Source organism: Equus asinus, chromosome 8 (assembly GCF_041296235.1).
Source record: "Equus asinus isolate D_3611 breed Donkey chromosome 8, EquAss-T2T_v2, whole genome shotgun sequence".
NCBI classification, from domain to species: domain Eukaryota; kingdom Metazoa; phylum Chordata; class Mammalia; order Perissodactyla; family Equidae; genus Equus; species Equus asinus.
The window spans coordinates 99,366,835-99,379,079 of NC_091797.1; the positions used below are offsets into that span (position 1 = coordinate 99,366,835).

Here is a 12,245-nt window from a genome sequence, read left to right on the forward strand (position 1 = left end):
CACTTTATAAACAAGTGTTTCGAGAAGAAAATCACCCAATTGCTTGTTGGTCAAAGTGGGAAGGAAAATGAAAGAGAAATTGGGTAAACAGAGCAGAAGGACAAGTGCTGGAGAGGTTTTCTTTTTATCCCGGCATCAGAACAGCGCTAGTGCCTGTTGATTCCGTGAATAACGGAGGCCGGCTCTACCCGGAAAGAGACGTCACCGCTAGTGTTCACTGCACCGTTTCTCATTTCCATAGTTTTCTTTAAAGCCACACCACCCGTTCAGGAACTCCACTGCCACAGCTGCGAGATCCACTGCTGCTGCTCTTCCCCATCAGGCCAGCTGTGCATTTTCATAAGTCAGGGCATCGAGGTACAATTCGTCAGCTCCATGTCGGCCCGCTGCAGAGCTTGCAGCATTTCCTGCAGTCTGGTGTGGACCCGGGCGAGTTCCACTCTGTTGAGGTTCCCCCACCTGTATTCATCCAAGTACACAATGCATTCAGCAGGCACAGGGTAGTGCACACGCTTCAGCTCCTTCAGCCCCGCTAAGTGCTGCAGCACGTTCATGATGCCTGATGTGGAGATGACGTTGTCGTAGAACACGAGGGAGCGGAGGCGGGAGCAGCAGCACAGGGCGGGCAGGAGGGCACGGAGCTGGGCCTCCTTCAGCCGGCAGCTCCTCAGGTTCAGGTGCTGCAGCGTGCCGGAGACCTCACCGAGCAGAACCTCGAGGGGCCCAGGGACCGTTTGGGACAGGTTATTGCTACACAGGACCAACTCCTTCAGGCGGGTGGCATGAGCACTCTGGGACAAGTAGGTGATGTCATTCTCAGTAATCCTACATCCATTAATCACCAGAGTCTCCAGTGGTTTTTGCAGGCCACTGTGGAGACACAGGAAGACACAGTTACTTCTTGGAAATTGGGGTGGAGTGCTAGATACATTTGGGAAAGGTCCAGAAATCTGGCCTGAGAAATTCGCCCCACCCTTGCCTCAGTCTAGATGCAAATGGTAGGAGCCAGTCTTCTGTACTGGTTAAGAACATGGAGCTTGGAGTCAAACATTTTCCCATCCCCAACAGGACCTCTCCTGTTTTCAGAGCGTGGTGTCAGGCACACTGACCTCTCTCAGCCTCAGCTTCCTAATGAGCCATGTAAACACAGTGATCACTCACGTCCCTAAGTTGTTGTAGGAATTAATGAAATTTAGATGTGGCTCCTACACGTGGTAAGGGCTAGGTTTTTACTGGTGGCAGGTTTAGGAAGGTGTTCCCCATGCTCCTATTCACAGACAGAGAAGTCTGTAAGACATAGATGAGGGGATGAGTTGACCAAATCACCTGGGCTTAGACGCTGTGCGGGCAATTACCTTCCTCCAATACTGCCCTCCCACTTAGCATCCTTGTTCACCCTTCTCTATATAAGCTCTTGTAAGCTCCAGGAAGACAAGGCCCTGTCTGACTTTTTTCAGGGTTTTATATCCATTCTTAGCTCTCTGCTTGGCATGAACTAAGTGCTTGAATGAATGAATGAACAAATGAATGAGTGGATGAGATGCCCATCTTGGACATATGTCTTTCTCTTCTATAAGAGCCAATAGCCATTGGTTGGCCCAAGACCCCAGCCTTGGAGTCTAAGTCCATCAGTGAGTCTGCAGGAACTCATGGAAGGGGTGAGCCCCGGCTTGTCTCTGCTCTGAGAGAGCAATGCTTAGAGGAGTGTTCAGGGACCTTGGCCTTGTAGCTTCAGAGGGACTTTCACACACTCACCTGAGCATCTTATGGAGCTGGCCCGAGAGACAGCCAAAGGTGAGGTGGAGCTTCTGGAGGTGGCCCAGCGGACTCAGCAGGGAGAAACAGTCAGCTGGGAAATCCCAGGGGATGTCGCTCATGATGAGTTTGCCCAGGCTGCTCATCTGCCCTAGCTGGGTGAAGAACTGGATGAGGTCTGACTGGAAGCAGAACCTGCTCCTGTGATGAAGCCTCACCTCTCGGATGGCCTCCAGCTCCAGCATTCCCAGGATCTCTATGAGGCTGCGGAATGGCACTTGGTTAATGACCAGTGTCCGACAGTGGAGGCGCAGACAGCCGTGGCTCTTCCCGACTCGCTGCAATATGTACGACGGAAACCCAGACAGGTGGAAGAAACCGAACAAACCACCTAAGAACAGGTCCGTGTATATGTCCACAGGTTCTCGGTCACTCCGAGGCTGTTCTCTGAAACTGGGCGTGAGCTGGTCTGCCTCGGGCTCTTCTAGCACGTGCGTGATGACAAACGGTGCAGGAGAGGTCTCAGAGCATTCCTCCCAGTTGGAGTGCTCAAAGTCATGGGTAAAATCCAGCACCTTTAGCTTCGATCTCCTGTGGGGAAGGAGGAGGAGGGCTGAGAGTGTGACTTTCAGGATATATGGCAGGACTGGTATGAGACTGGCATCAGCAGACCCTGGGAAGTGGCCTCTGTGCCGGCCAGCAGCCCTGCCCACTGCTGTCTGCCAAGCCTTCTAAGTGTACTCTTCCAGCCTCATACAGCCTCAGACCCTCCTCAGTCCCCTTCTCTTATAGGATCCGGGGATACCACCCAGGCACCTAACCACACTCTCGATGACCTCAGCAGCACGATCAGCACTGAACTATACTAGGTCTTTCCTCTTGGAGGGCATTTGAACAATGACCTCAAGGCCTCCCACTGATTGATGTTGTACTACCAGAAGATTCTGGCACATCCTTGGACCCTACATTCTTGAATCCAGCTCCCTCCTTCTCAACTCACTATGCCCCCACCACACCCCATCTCTACAGTTACCTGGGGCAAGCAGTGTTCGTAGGAACCAATTCCAGCCCATCTAGTACCGCTTCCAACAGGTCTTGAGTTATTGACTGATCCCTTAATGATCCCAGGTGGAGGCAGGGGAAGGGCCAGGCCTGCACCATTGCTGTCACCGTCTTTGTGTGTCCCCCTTCAAAGGCCACAGTGGACAGTGTTGGGAAGAGGCCCACAGGGAGCTCTCCCAGGGCACGCATGGCTGAGTCTTCGTCACTCAGCAGGCTCTGCGCTGCAAGGTCCAGGAGGCGGAGAGGGGCTTGTCGGCTCATCGCCACTGACCTGGCGCAAGGTAAGGGGAAATCCTGAGTGGGCTTCACAGTGCACAGCCTCTTTTGTGGGGCCAGGACAACCCAGGCCTCAAACACCTGTCACAGCAGGAGCGAGACCCCCATCCCTCCTTCCACCCTTGCGTTGCTAGTCATAAATCGCCAGCTCTTTCTCTGCTAGTGTCAGCCCAGTGTTCCTGACTGATACCAGCTGGCCGAAACGGGAATAATTAGAGTTTTCCCTGTCCCTCATTGCAGTTCAGAGACTGTAAACTGTTCCTAGCAATTTCTCGACCTTTCCTCAAGATCATCACCACCTCCCAGGTGATTTTAAGGAACATGACTGAACAACCAATCTCTTACCCTAGGCCAACGGTAAGGGGCCGGGGCCTGAGGTTTTGTTTGCCTGGCGGCTGCAGGCCTTCTAAAATAGCAAGGGCACTTTCTGCACGTTCAGCTCCCTCCTTCCCACTCTGGGGGCTGCATTCCCCACATTCCACCAGGCTTCCGTGCAATTCAGAGGGGAGAAAATAATTTTCAAAAAAGTCAACAAGATATAAAACTCCTCTTATGGGGCTAGTAAAATTCAGAAAAAGCCAAGGGAAGAACGGAAAATCATGGGACAATCCTATGGATGAGCACAGATACAAAAGTCCCGAGTAAAATATTACGTAGTGGAACTAAGCTGTGTCTCACAAAGAAGCAGGATGACGAAGGGATTCTTCCAGGAAAGAAAGGAGGTGACACGGTAGAGAATCTATCGGTGAACTTCTGACTGCACTTGGACAGCTAAACACGAGTGCTTTGCGCTGCAACCTAAAAACCCAAATGCAGTGAAGGAACATCTAAAACCAGAAAGCCAAAGAGGATCAATTAGAGATCCCCACTCCTCCAGAAAAGGCAAAGTTTTGGATTGTGGAAAAAGGTGGATTAGAGGAACTAGTGCTCACACCACAGAAGCCCAAACCTAAGCCTGTGGGGGCTGGGGGAAGGTAGTGAATCAGTAAGAAATCAGTTGCCGACCCCGCCGGGGCCTCAGGAGTGAGATGCACAAGTCAGGCCCGGGTGGGAAGCCGAGACTGTGGCCAGGACTTGGGCACTCGTGGAGCGTCTACAAACATGAGCGTCTACCTCCACCAGCAGCACAGGCAGCAGTCCACACCCGGGGCCCAGCCTTCCTCCGGTTCCCAGCCTGACTCTGCGAGGCTGCCCCCTGGAGCCGTGCTTGGGCCCCCGTCCTGCAGCAGGCCGCTCTTCGCGCGGGAGAAGCCGGTGCGCGAGGGCAAGGTTGGTAAATGATCATTTCAACAACCAAAACACTAGCTTAGGATCCAACTGAATCTTCTCTACTGGAGCATTTCCCACATATGCATGACTGAGAGGGGCACCTGCTCAGGGGCTCAGGCCCGGGGGCAGCCTGGGGAGCAGGCAGGGCAGGCGAGGGAAGCACCAGGGCCCTGTCACAATCCACCAATTGTTCTGAAGGCAGAGCGCCTCTGAAGCAGCTCCTGCTGCAGAGGGGCCTGCGAAGAGTCTGAGTCCTCTCCTCCGTGATTTTCCTGAAATATCCCATTTCTAGGAAGGAACAGCCCACAGGAAACCACACGCCCGCTACTGAAATGATGTGCAACAACAGTAGCTAGCTCACTGGAGGCAGAATATGCCTGGGACTCTCAGGGGCATCTCTGTCCTTGTCCCTCCTCTGAGAGCAGACAGAGCTTTACTCGGCAAAAGTAAGCCTGACTACAAACTCTTCATAAGGGAGGGATGTATACTCTACTGACATCTCCACAGGGGACTGAAGCGGTTCCCCAGGATGCAGCACAGGAGAGCTCATGGCTCTCTCCGGGAAACAGTCTCCCCTCCCCTCCCCTCCTCTCCCCTCCCTCAGCCTGTCTGTCTTTCTGGACAGTCTCCCTCCCACCAAATGCCTTTCTTTCTGCCTTTCTTTCTTTCTCTTTCTTTCTTTCTTCCTTCTTTCTTCCCTCCCTCCCTCCCTTCCTGTCCTTCCCTTCCTTCCTCCCTTCCCTTCCTTCCCCCCTTCCCTTTCCTCCCTTCCCTTGCCTGCCTTCCTTCCTTCCTTCCTTTCTTTTCTTCCTTTCATCCTTTCTTTCTTTTTTGAGGAAGATTAGCCCTGAGCTAACATCTGCTGCCAATCCTCCTCTCTTTGCTGAGGAAGACTGGCCCTGAGCTAACATCCATGCCCATCTTCCTCTACTTTATATGTGGGATGCCTGCCACAGCATGGCTTGCCAGTCGGTGTGTAGGTCTGCACCCAGGGTCCGAATCAGCGAACCCTGGGATACCAAAGCGGAACATGTGAACCTAACTGCTGCGCCACCAGGCCGACCCCATAAATGCCTTTCTTATGAGGAGACATTCACACCTGCCAGCTTCTCCCTGCTCAGCACCCGCAGGAGCCTCACCGACCCCCTTCTCGGGTTGAGGTGGGTGTTGTGAGTGGCACATATTTGATTTCCTCAGGGCCTTCTCCTCGGTTCCAGTGCAGCTTTTCTTCTCCACTTGGATTTTCTGCCCAAGACAGAGTGTCTATCCAGCAGGACATAATGAGTTGATGCCTCTGGTTCCTTCCAGCAGCCAGCAGTCTCAGCTACTCCTTTTCTTGCCTGCGGAAACCAGGGTGTGTTGCTGGCCTACTCCGCCCTGTGTGCCACCTGAGTGCACTTCTACTCTTCGGCAAGGGGTCCTCTAGGAATCCAGTGGCCTCCGATCCTGGGGGAATCTCTGAGGAGGAGGCTAGTGAGATAAATTACAGCCTGGCCTCTGCGGCTGCTCTTGGGGCTGCAGTGGCTCTCATCTCCTCCTTCCTCCGTTATTTATTATGGATTCCCCTAATGATCAGCTGCCACCTCCGCTGTCCTTGGTAGCTGACCAGGTGGCCCGACTCAGAGCTTCACCTGCAGGCTCTGAGCCCCTATTCACTACGCCTTCTCCGGCTAGGGTTTCAGCACTTGTCTCTTTCCCTTCACAGCTGGGCAAGAGAATACCAAGAGGCACCCAAGGGATCACGTGGGAGTCAAACATATTCCTCCATACCCTCTGGTTTAAAAGCAGCCCTATCTCCTCCAGACGACCTGGGTCAATTACCCCCACCAAGATGGGGGCTCCTTTCCTTACCAACTGGATGCTGGACACAAAGAGGATAAGGTGTTCTGGTGGCAGCCACAGCTTATAACGCAATGGGACACTTCTGTTGAACAATGGACCACTGCTGAGCCTAACCTACTTTATGACTTGGTAGGTTTGATGCAACTTACCTCATGACAGGCAGTTTGGGGCATGCGGTCACCTCGTGTCCCCTAGTCCTCTGAGGGCCCACAGCACTGCAGCAGTTTTACAGAGCGCTTAGAATTCCCCACTGCAGACTGCACGCCTTGATCCAGACCTCCAGAAGCCAGTGTTGTGATCTCCCACCGGAGCATGCCATGAATTCCACATGGCACCTTTTCCAACCACTGATGCCTCCACTCCCCTAAGTACTGCCAAGTCTTGTGGCCCAAATGGCAGGGCTGCTGTCACTGCAGCCCACACTGTACTGCTCCACAGAGAACTTGCCTACTGTGGGCTGCAAAGTGGCAGCCTTTTGTGTCACAGCCTGTGGTATACAGGCCAGAGAAGTGTTCCCGGGTATGAAATATGCTGTCTCCGAAACCTGAAGAGTTCTATCAGGCATTGTGCTTCCCTCCTCATGTAGGAGGTGCAAGATGTGATCATTCATCTTTTATTTTGGATGATATGACCCACATGCCCTCGACCCTTGGGCTCTCAAAGTTGTTCTCATGTGGCGGGTCCTTGGATCTTCATATGGATTATCTCCTACTCCTTGCAGTGCATTTTTCTTTCAAGGCCTCCAACATGCCAGTCATTTCTCACTAATCTACTTGATTAGCATGATGCCATCAAAGTAGAGAATCAATGAGATGTTCTGTGGATGCCCAGATGGTAGATGGTCCAGATCTTTTCAGACTGTGACAGAGGGCAGAGTGGTATAATCCTGGGGAAAAAATTAAATGTGTATGTCATCTGCTCCATGTGAATGCAAATGGTATCTGCTAGGGATAGAAAGGAACACACGTGCCAATCAATGTTCATATACCATAGACCTGAGCCTTCATTATCGGCTCAAGCAGAGAGCGCACATCTGGCACAGCAGCTTTGATTGGGGCGACTATTGTGTGAGTCTATAGAAGTCTCGGCCAAGCCTCAGGATGAATCTGGTTTCTGCAGGGGCAGACTGGTGAATTAAAGGGAAATGTGACAAGAACCACTACCCCTGAGTCCTTTTCATCCTTAAGACTGGTACAATTTTCTGTCATTCCTCCTAGGATGTGGTATTGTATTTTATTTATTATCTTGACCAGGGGTGGGAATGGTTACAGAGGCCTCCACGTGGCTTTCCTCTCGTGATAGTTTTTATCCCACAGATGAAAGACCCACTGAGGGTATTCCATTGACTGACAAATATTCTATTCCAATTACACGTTTGCAAACTGGGTAATGACACAGTGTTCCCATTGTGAGCTGGATCTTGGCCAAGATTCTATTTATTACCTGGCTCCCCATATACACCCATTCTAACAGCGGGCCACAGTGATGTTTTGGATCTCAAGGTATCAACTCTGACCCTATGTCCAACAATATTCAAATTATTTTTATATCCCCCTTTCCCTGGTCCAAACACTCCTCAAATAGCTTGTACATTCCAATTTCCCTCTTTCACAGTTACCCAAGTGTGGTAGCCAGCCTCCAGAATGGTCACAATGCTTCTTGCCTCCTGGTATTCAGCCATTGTGAAGTCCCCTGCCACAATGAATAAAGCAGATCTGTGATAACCAATAGGAAATTACAGTGTGTGACTTCCAAGGTTAGGTCATAAAAGACACTGTCTTCCATATTGTTCTCTCTTGGATCACTTGATTTCATGTCATGGAGACACTCAAGCAGCCCTATGGAAAGGTCCATGTGGCAAGCAACTGAGGCCTCTTCTCAGAAACTTGCCAGGCGGGTGGGTAAGCTACCTTGGAAGCAGATACTCTAGCCCCAGTTGAACTTCAAATGACTGTTGCCCCAGCCCACATCTGGACTGCATCCTCATAAGACCATGAGCCAGAACCATCCGGCTAAGCTGCAACCAGATTTTTGACCCACAAAAACCATGTGGGATGATAAAAATAATAAATTAAGCTGCTAAGTTTTGGGGTAATTTGTTGTTCAGCACAGATAACTAATACACTGAATAAATGTATATAGATTCCTTCAAGGAAATTATTACTGAGTCCACTTGCCATGATGTTACATGGTCCTTCCTCCTGGAGATCTGTCCTCTTCTTCAACCAAAGGGTTTCAGGCCTGAAAACTGACTCACGTCTAGAAACTTGGCAAAGGATCATGCCATTTTATCAGGCAGACTGCCCTCAGCCTCTATCATCCATGCTTGATTCTTTTGATAGTTCCAGTGTCACTCTGGGTGGCTGCCCTTCTATTTTGACCTAAGGACACTGTGTTCTTTTTCTTGTCATGGAAGAGAATTATATTGATTCCGATTGAGGATTTAAGCACAAGTCTTTGTTATCCAATTTAAGCACTTAATGAAAGCAGTCACAAAGCTTTTAAGGCTGTTACTTTGATGGATGAACTGTGCTCAGAGCTATCCTTGAGGATTATCCTTTACTATAGTGGGTTGCCTTTTTTTAAAAAATAGTATCTACTCTGCCAAACTGCCTACTCTCTGGCCACCCCAGAGTAAACAGTTCAGTAAACTCTGAACTTTCTGCCAAGAAAGACTTTCACACAGGGGCTGTGTACCATGGGGGGAGGTGCATCTGAGGGGCACTGCTGGGAGGCCAAATACCACAACTGACGAAAGGCCGCTCTCTAACCCACACCTCTGGGCCAAGATGCCAGGCCCTTTAACTCTGGCCAAGTGTGACTGGTCTTAGGAAATGCAAAATGACAGTGACAGCTCCCTAAGCAGCTCCTGCTAGACTGGGGCCCCACAGGTTAAAGGACCTGCCCTGGAGTCACCTGGGGAGTTTACCTGTGTGGTTAACTGCCCTAGGGCTCTGGTCCTGGTGGACGGTGAGAGTAACAGCGGCAAAGGCAGCCCTGCCCACCACCTTCCGGGGGAAGATCGGCCGCCCAAACCTTGCATTTCATAGATCACGAAAAGTGAGCTCTAGAGAAGGGACGGGCCTCAACACTTAGAGCCCAAGTTCACGGCTACACCAGCACAAATAAGTTGGCCCCTTGCTCCTCTGGCATAAATAAGCTACTTAACTTGTAATTCACAAAGTCTAGCTGTTTACTCTGCAATTCAAAGAAAATCAGAGTCCTTCATGAAGTTTCTCCCAAGGAGTTAATATGTACAGTTTATACCTCTGATCTTGAAAATCTCCACATCGATATGTCTCTCTATGCAATTTGATTACTGCTACTGTAGAGGAGGAAGACATTTCCTCTACCCTCTCTGGGTTCTTTTGGCCGGAGAACGAATTAAATTCACATGAGACAGAATAGCAGGAGAAAATTAAACAAAGCTTTATAACATGTATACATGGAAGAGGCTCAGGCAAGCTGAGCAACTCGCCAAAATGGCTGAAGCCACCACCTTAAATATCATATTCATTCAGCTAAAGACAAAGGAGGATGTTGGGGGTGGGGGGAGTCAGTTACAGGAGGTTACCAGACAAGCACAATAAACAGGAATAAGATTATTATGCAGATTTAAGTCCTTGCATTCTGTATTGATAGGAGTTTCTGGAGATAAGGTCATCCCCCCTTCTTCCTGGTACAGAGAGGGAGACACCTTTACAGATGGAGATTTCCTTTACAATGTAAATGTCTCTTACAAAGGGTAAGTAAATTCTACTTTTCAGTTGCTTTCCTGTCTGCAGTTTATTAAAAGTAATTAGCCCCAAATAATCCTCGTGCCAAAGAGATGTACCTTGGGGTGGCCAATTCCAGGCCTCCACACTACTTTGATTGGTATCATTCCATTCCAACAGGTACGTTCAGTGCCACTCATCACCATGGCACAGAGCAGCCCTGGGCAGACTGCGGCTGCATGGCCATGGACGTGAGCGTGAAGGAAGGACCCTTCCCACGCAGCTGCCCAGGTCACACAGCTGGACTTGGACCCAAGGAGGCAGCAATTAAAGGTTGGAGTCATCTTTAAAGGAAATCCCTTTGAGGTACCCCTCCCTTTTGTTTAACTAATGCAACACAAAGCCCCCCCCCAAACCTATTTTTCATTAGAATGGGACTATTTTCTAAAATCCCATGCCTTTTACGTCTCCACACATCAGTTAGCCATTCTAGTTTCCTAGGGCCAGTTAGTTTTCTTGTTGTCGAGGGCTTCTTCCACAGTGAAAAATATCACCTACTCTGGAAGGCAACATACTTAAAGAACTGCTCTGTTCACCACGTTGAGGCAGAGACTTAGTGCCCTATAGTGGGGGACGGCAGGTGGAGACTGCGGGAGTCTTTACTATAACAAGAAGATGGTACGAATGTGCCACAAAAAGCAGCCATGTCTTGCTAAGGCTTGAGTTATTAGAAGACCAAGTTGATAACACTAACCTGTGCAATTAAGACCCTAAAAGAACCTCACCCACGGAGGTGACTTCGCTTCTCTCCCAGTGTCCTTCCATGTGGGTCGACTGTCATTCAAAAGGAGAGGAGAAGTGGAAATCGACCAGTTTGGACAGAGTCAAAAGAGCAAATAGGAACTGTGCTCAGAAAGGTGAGGAGGCAGTGTGAACACAAAGACTGCTTAGATTTGTATTTTCTAAGGAAGAAGACTCTTTTCTGGATTTAACTTTCTTGTCTCAGAAGTTTAAGATATCCAAAAAAAAACCCCACCACTTTTGAGAAAAAGCTGGATGTGAAAGAAACAGGAGAAAAAGTCACACTGAGTGATTAAGGATCAAAATGATTTCTGCTCCTTCGGTTCTTTTGTCAGTATGAAGTGCTATCAGGCTACGATTAATCATCACCTGATATTAAAAACACTGACTTTTAAGTGTTCCTCTTATTCGTTTTTCTAAGAACATCTGTTCATTCTAAGTAAGTATTCTCTGCCCAAACTTCTTTCTGGAAGTTGTGCAATTGGGCTTATTCAAGTCAAGTCTAATTTGCATGCAACTTCCACAAGCTAGGATGTTTCGCCTACTTTGAAGAAATGGGTCTCACCAACTCCGGGCTGAGTTCAACTTGAAACCCAATGAGTGGATGCGTCCCAGGCTGGCTGGCAAGTCCTGGCACGGCACCCAGGGAGTGAGCTCAGGCCTCATCTGCCCCACGCATGCAGGTTCAAGCGTGCCCTGGGGACCCGCGAGAGGAGACAGAGAGTCAGTACTGGCGGTGGTATCCAGCTTTCACCTCTAGCTTCCCCGCAGGAGGCGAAGTCCCTGTGTGACTGCGTTTCCGAGAGGCTGGGATGGCAGCAATGGGCTGGGAGGCCTGTGCAGGTGAGTGGAGGTCCCTGGAGCGAGGGAGGTGCACTGGGGACCCACAGCAGCCGCCTGGAGGGGGTGGACACGGTCTTCTTTAAACCGTCTCTGTAACTGTCCCTGGGTCAGGTGCCTTGGTTGCCACTCCAACCTTATGACTTGCTACAGTAATTGTGTCCACCTGCCTTCTGATGGTTAAATGCCACCACCTGACCTCAATTGCTTCCGGGTCCTCCCATGCCCGTTTCTATTGGTGAGTCTAATTCTGTCTGTCTGTCAGCACTGACCTACACAGGAGCACCACCACTGAACTTTCTAGTGATGCTGCTGTCCCAGTCTATTACCCTTCTGCTGCCATCTGTCACAGCAGTCCTGGAATTTCGACCTCACTTAGCACAGGCCATTGCTTTTTCCATGCTTCTAGAGGCTATCCTAGTGGCAGGTTCACACAAACTCCTGGGGTCCGGGACAGGATACTAAATCACCCTGTATCTCAGGAGAATGCTCCCAAATGAATACATTCATCTCCCCCCTCTCACTGTTCCGGCCGCCTCTTTATCAAGCACCCTCCCAGCGCAGTCCCTCACACAGGCCCGGCAGGCCTGCTGGCTGAGCTCCTTTGGAGCCGTCCCTTTCCACCTTTGCAGTCTAAGTGCGTCCCCTGCGTGTTCTGCCGGGACTGAGCCCCGGTTCCAGGCC

The 12,245-nt window shown here is 50.3% G+C and overlaps 1 protein-coding gene across 1 annotated transcript; it reads right to left on the bottom strand.

Moving 5' to 3' along the window:
• Window positions 1-344: 344 nt before the first annotated feature.
• LOC123287771 (melanoma antigen preferentially expressed in tumors-like) lies at window positions 345-3,078 on the bottom strand. Its single transcript, XM_044775094.2, has 3 exons — window positions 2,789-3,078; window positions 1,756-2,346; window positions 345-870 (listed from the first exon to the last, which is right to left on the bottom strand). Exons 1-3 carry the CDS (start codon window positions 3,076-3,078, stop codon window positions 345-347), a joined length of 1,407 nt encoding a protein of 468 aa, XP_044631029.2.
• Between the last annotated feature and the right edge of the window lie 9,167 nt (window positions 3,079-12,245).

Coding starts and splice junctions, on each gene's coding strand:
- LOC123287771 (XM_044775094.2), bottom strand. CDS start 3,078: ATGAGCCGACAAGCCCCTCTCCGCCTCCTGGACCTTGCAGCGCAGAGC. Junction 2,347..2,788: donor ACGAACACTGCTTGCCCCAG/GTAACTGTAGAG, acceptor CCTTCCCCACAG/GAGATCGAAGCTAAAGGTGC. Junction 871..1,755: donor CAGCTCCATAAGATGCTCAG/GTGAGTGTGTGA, acceptor GTGTCTCCACAG/TGGCCTGCAAAAACCACTGG.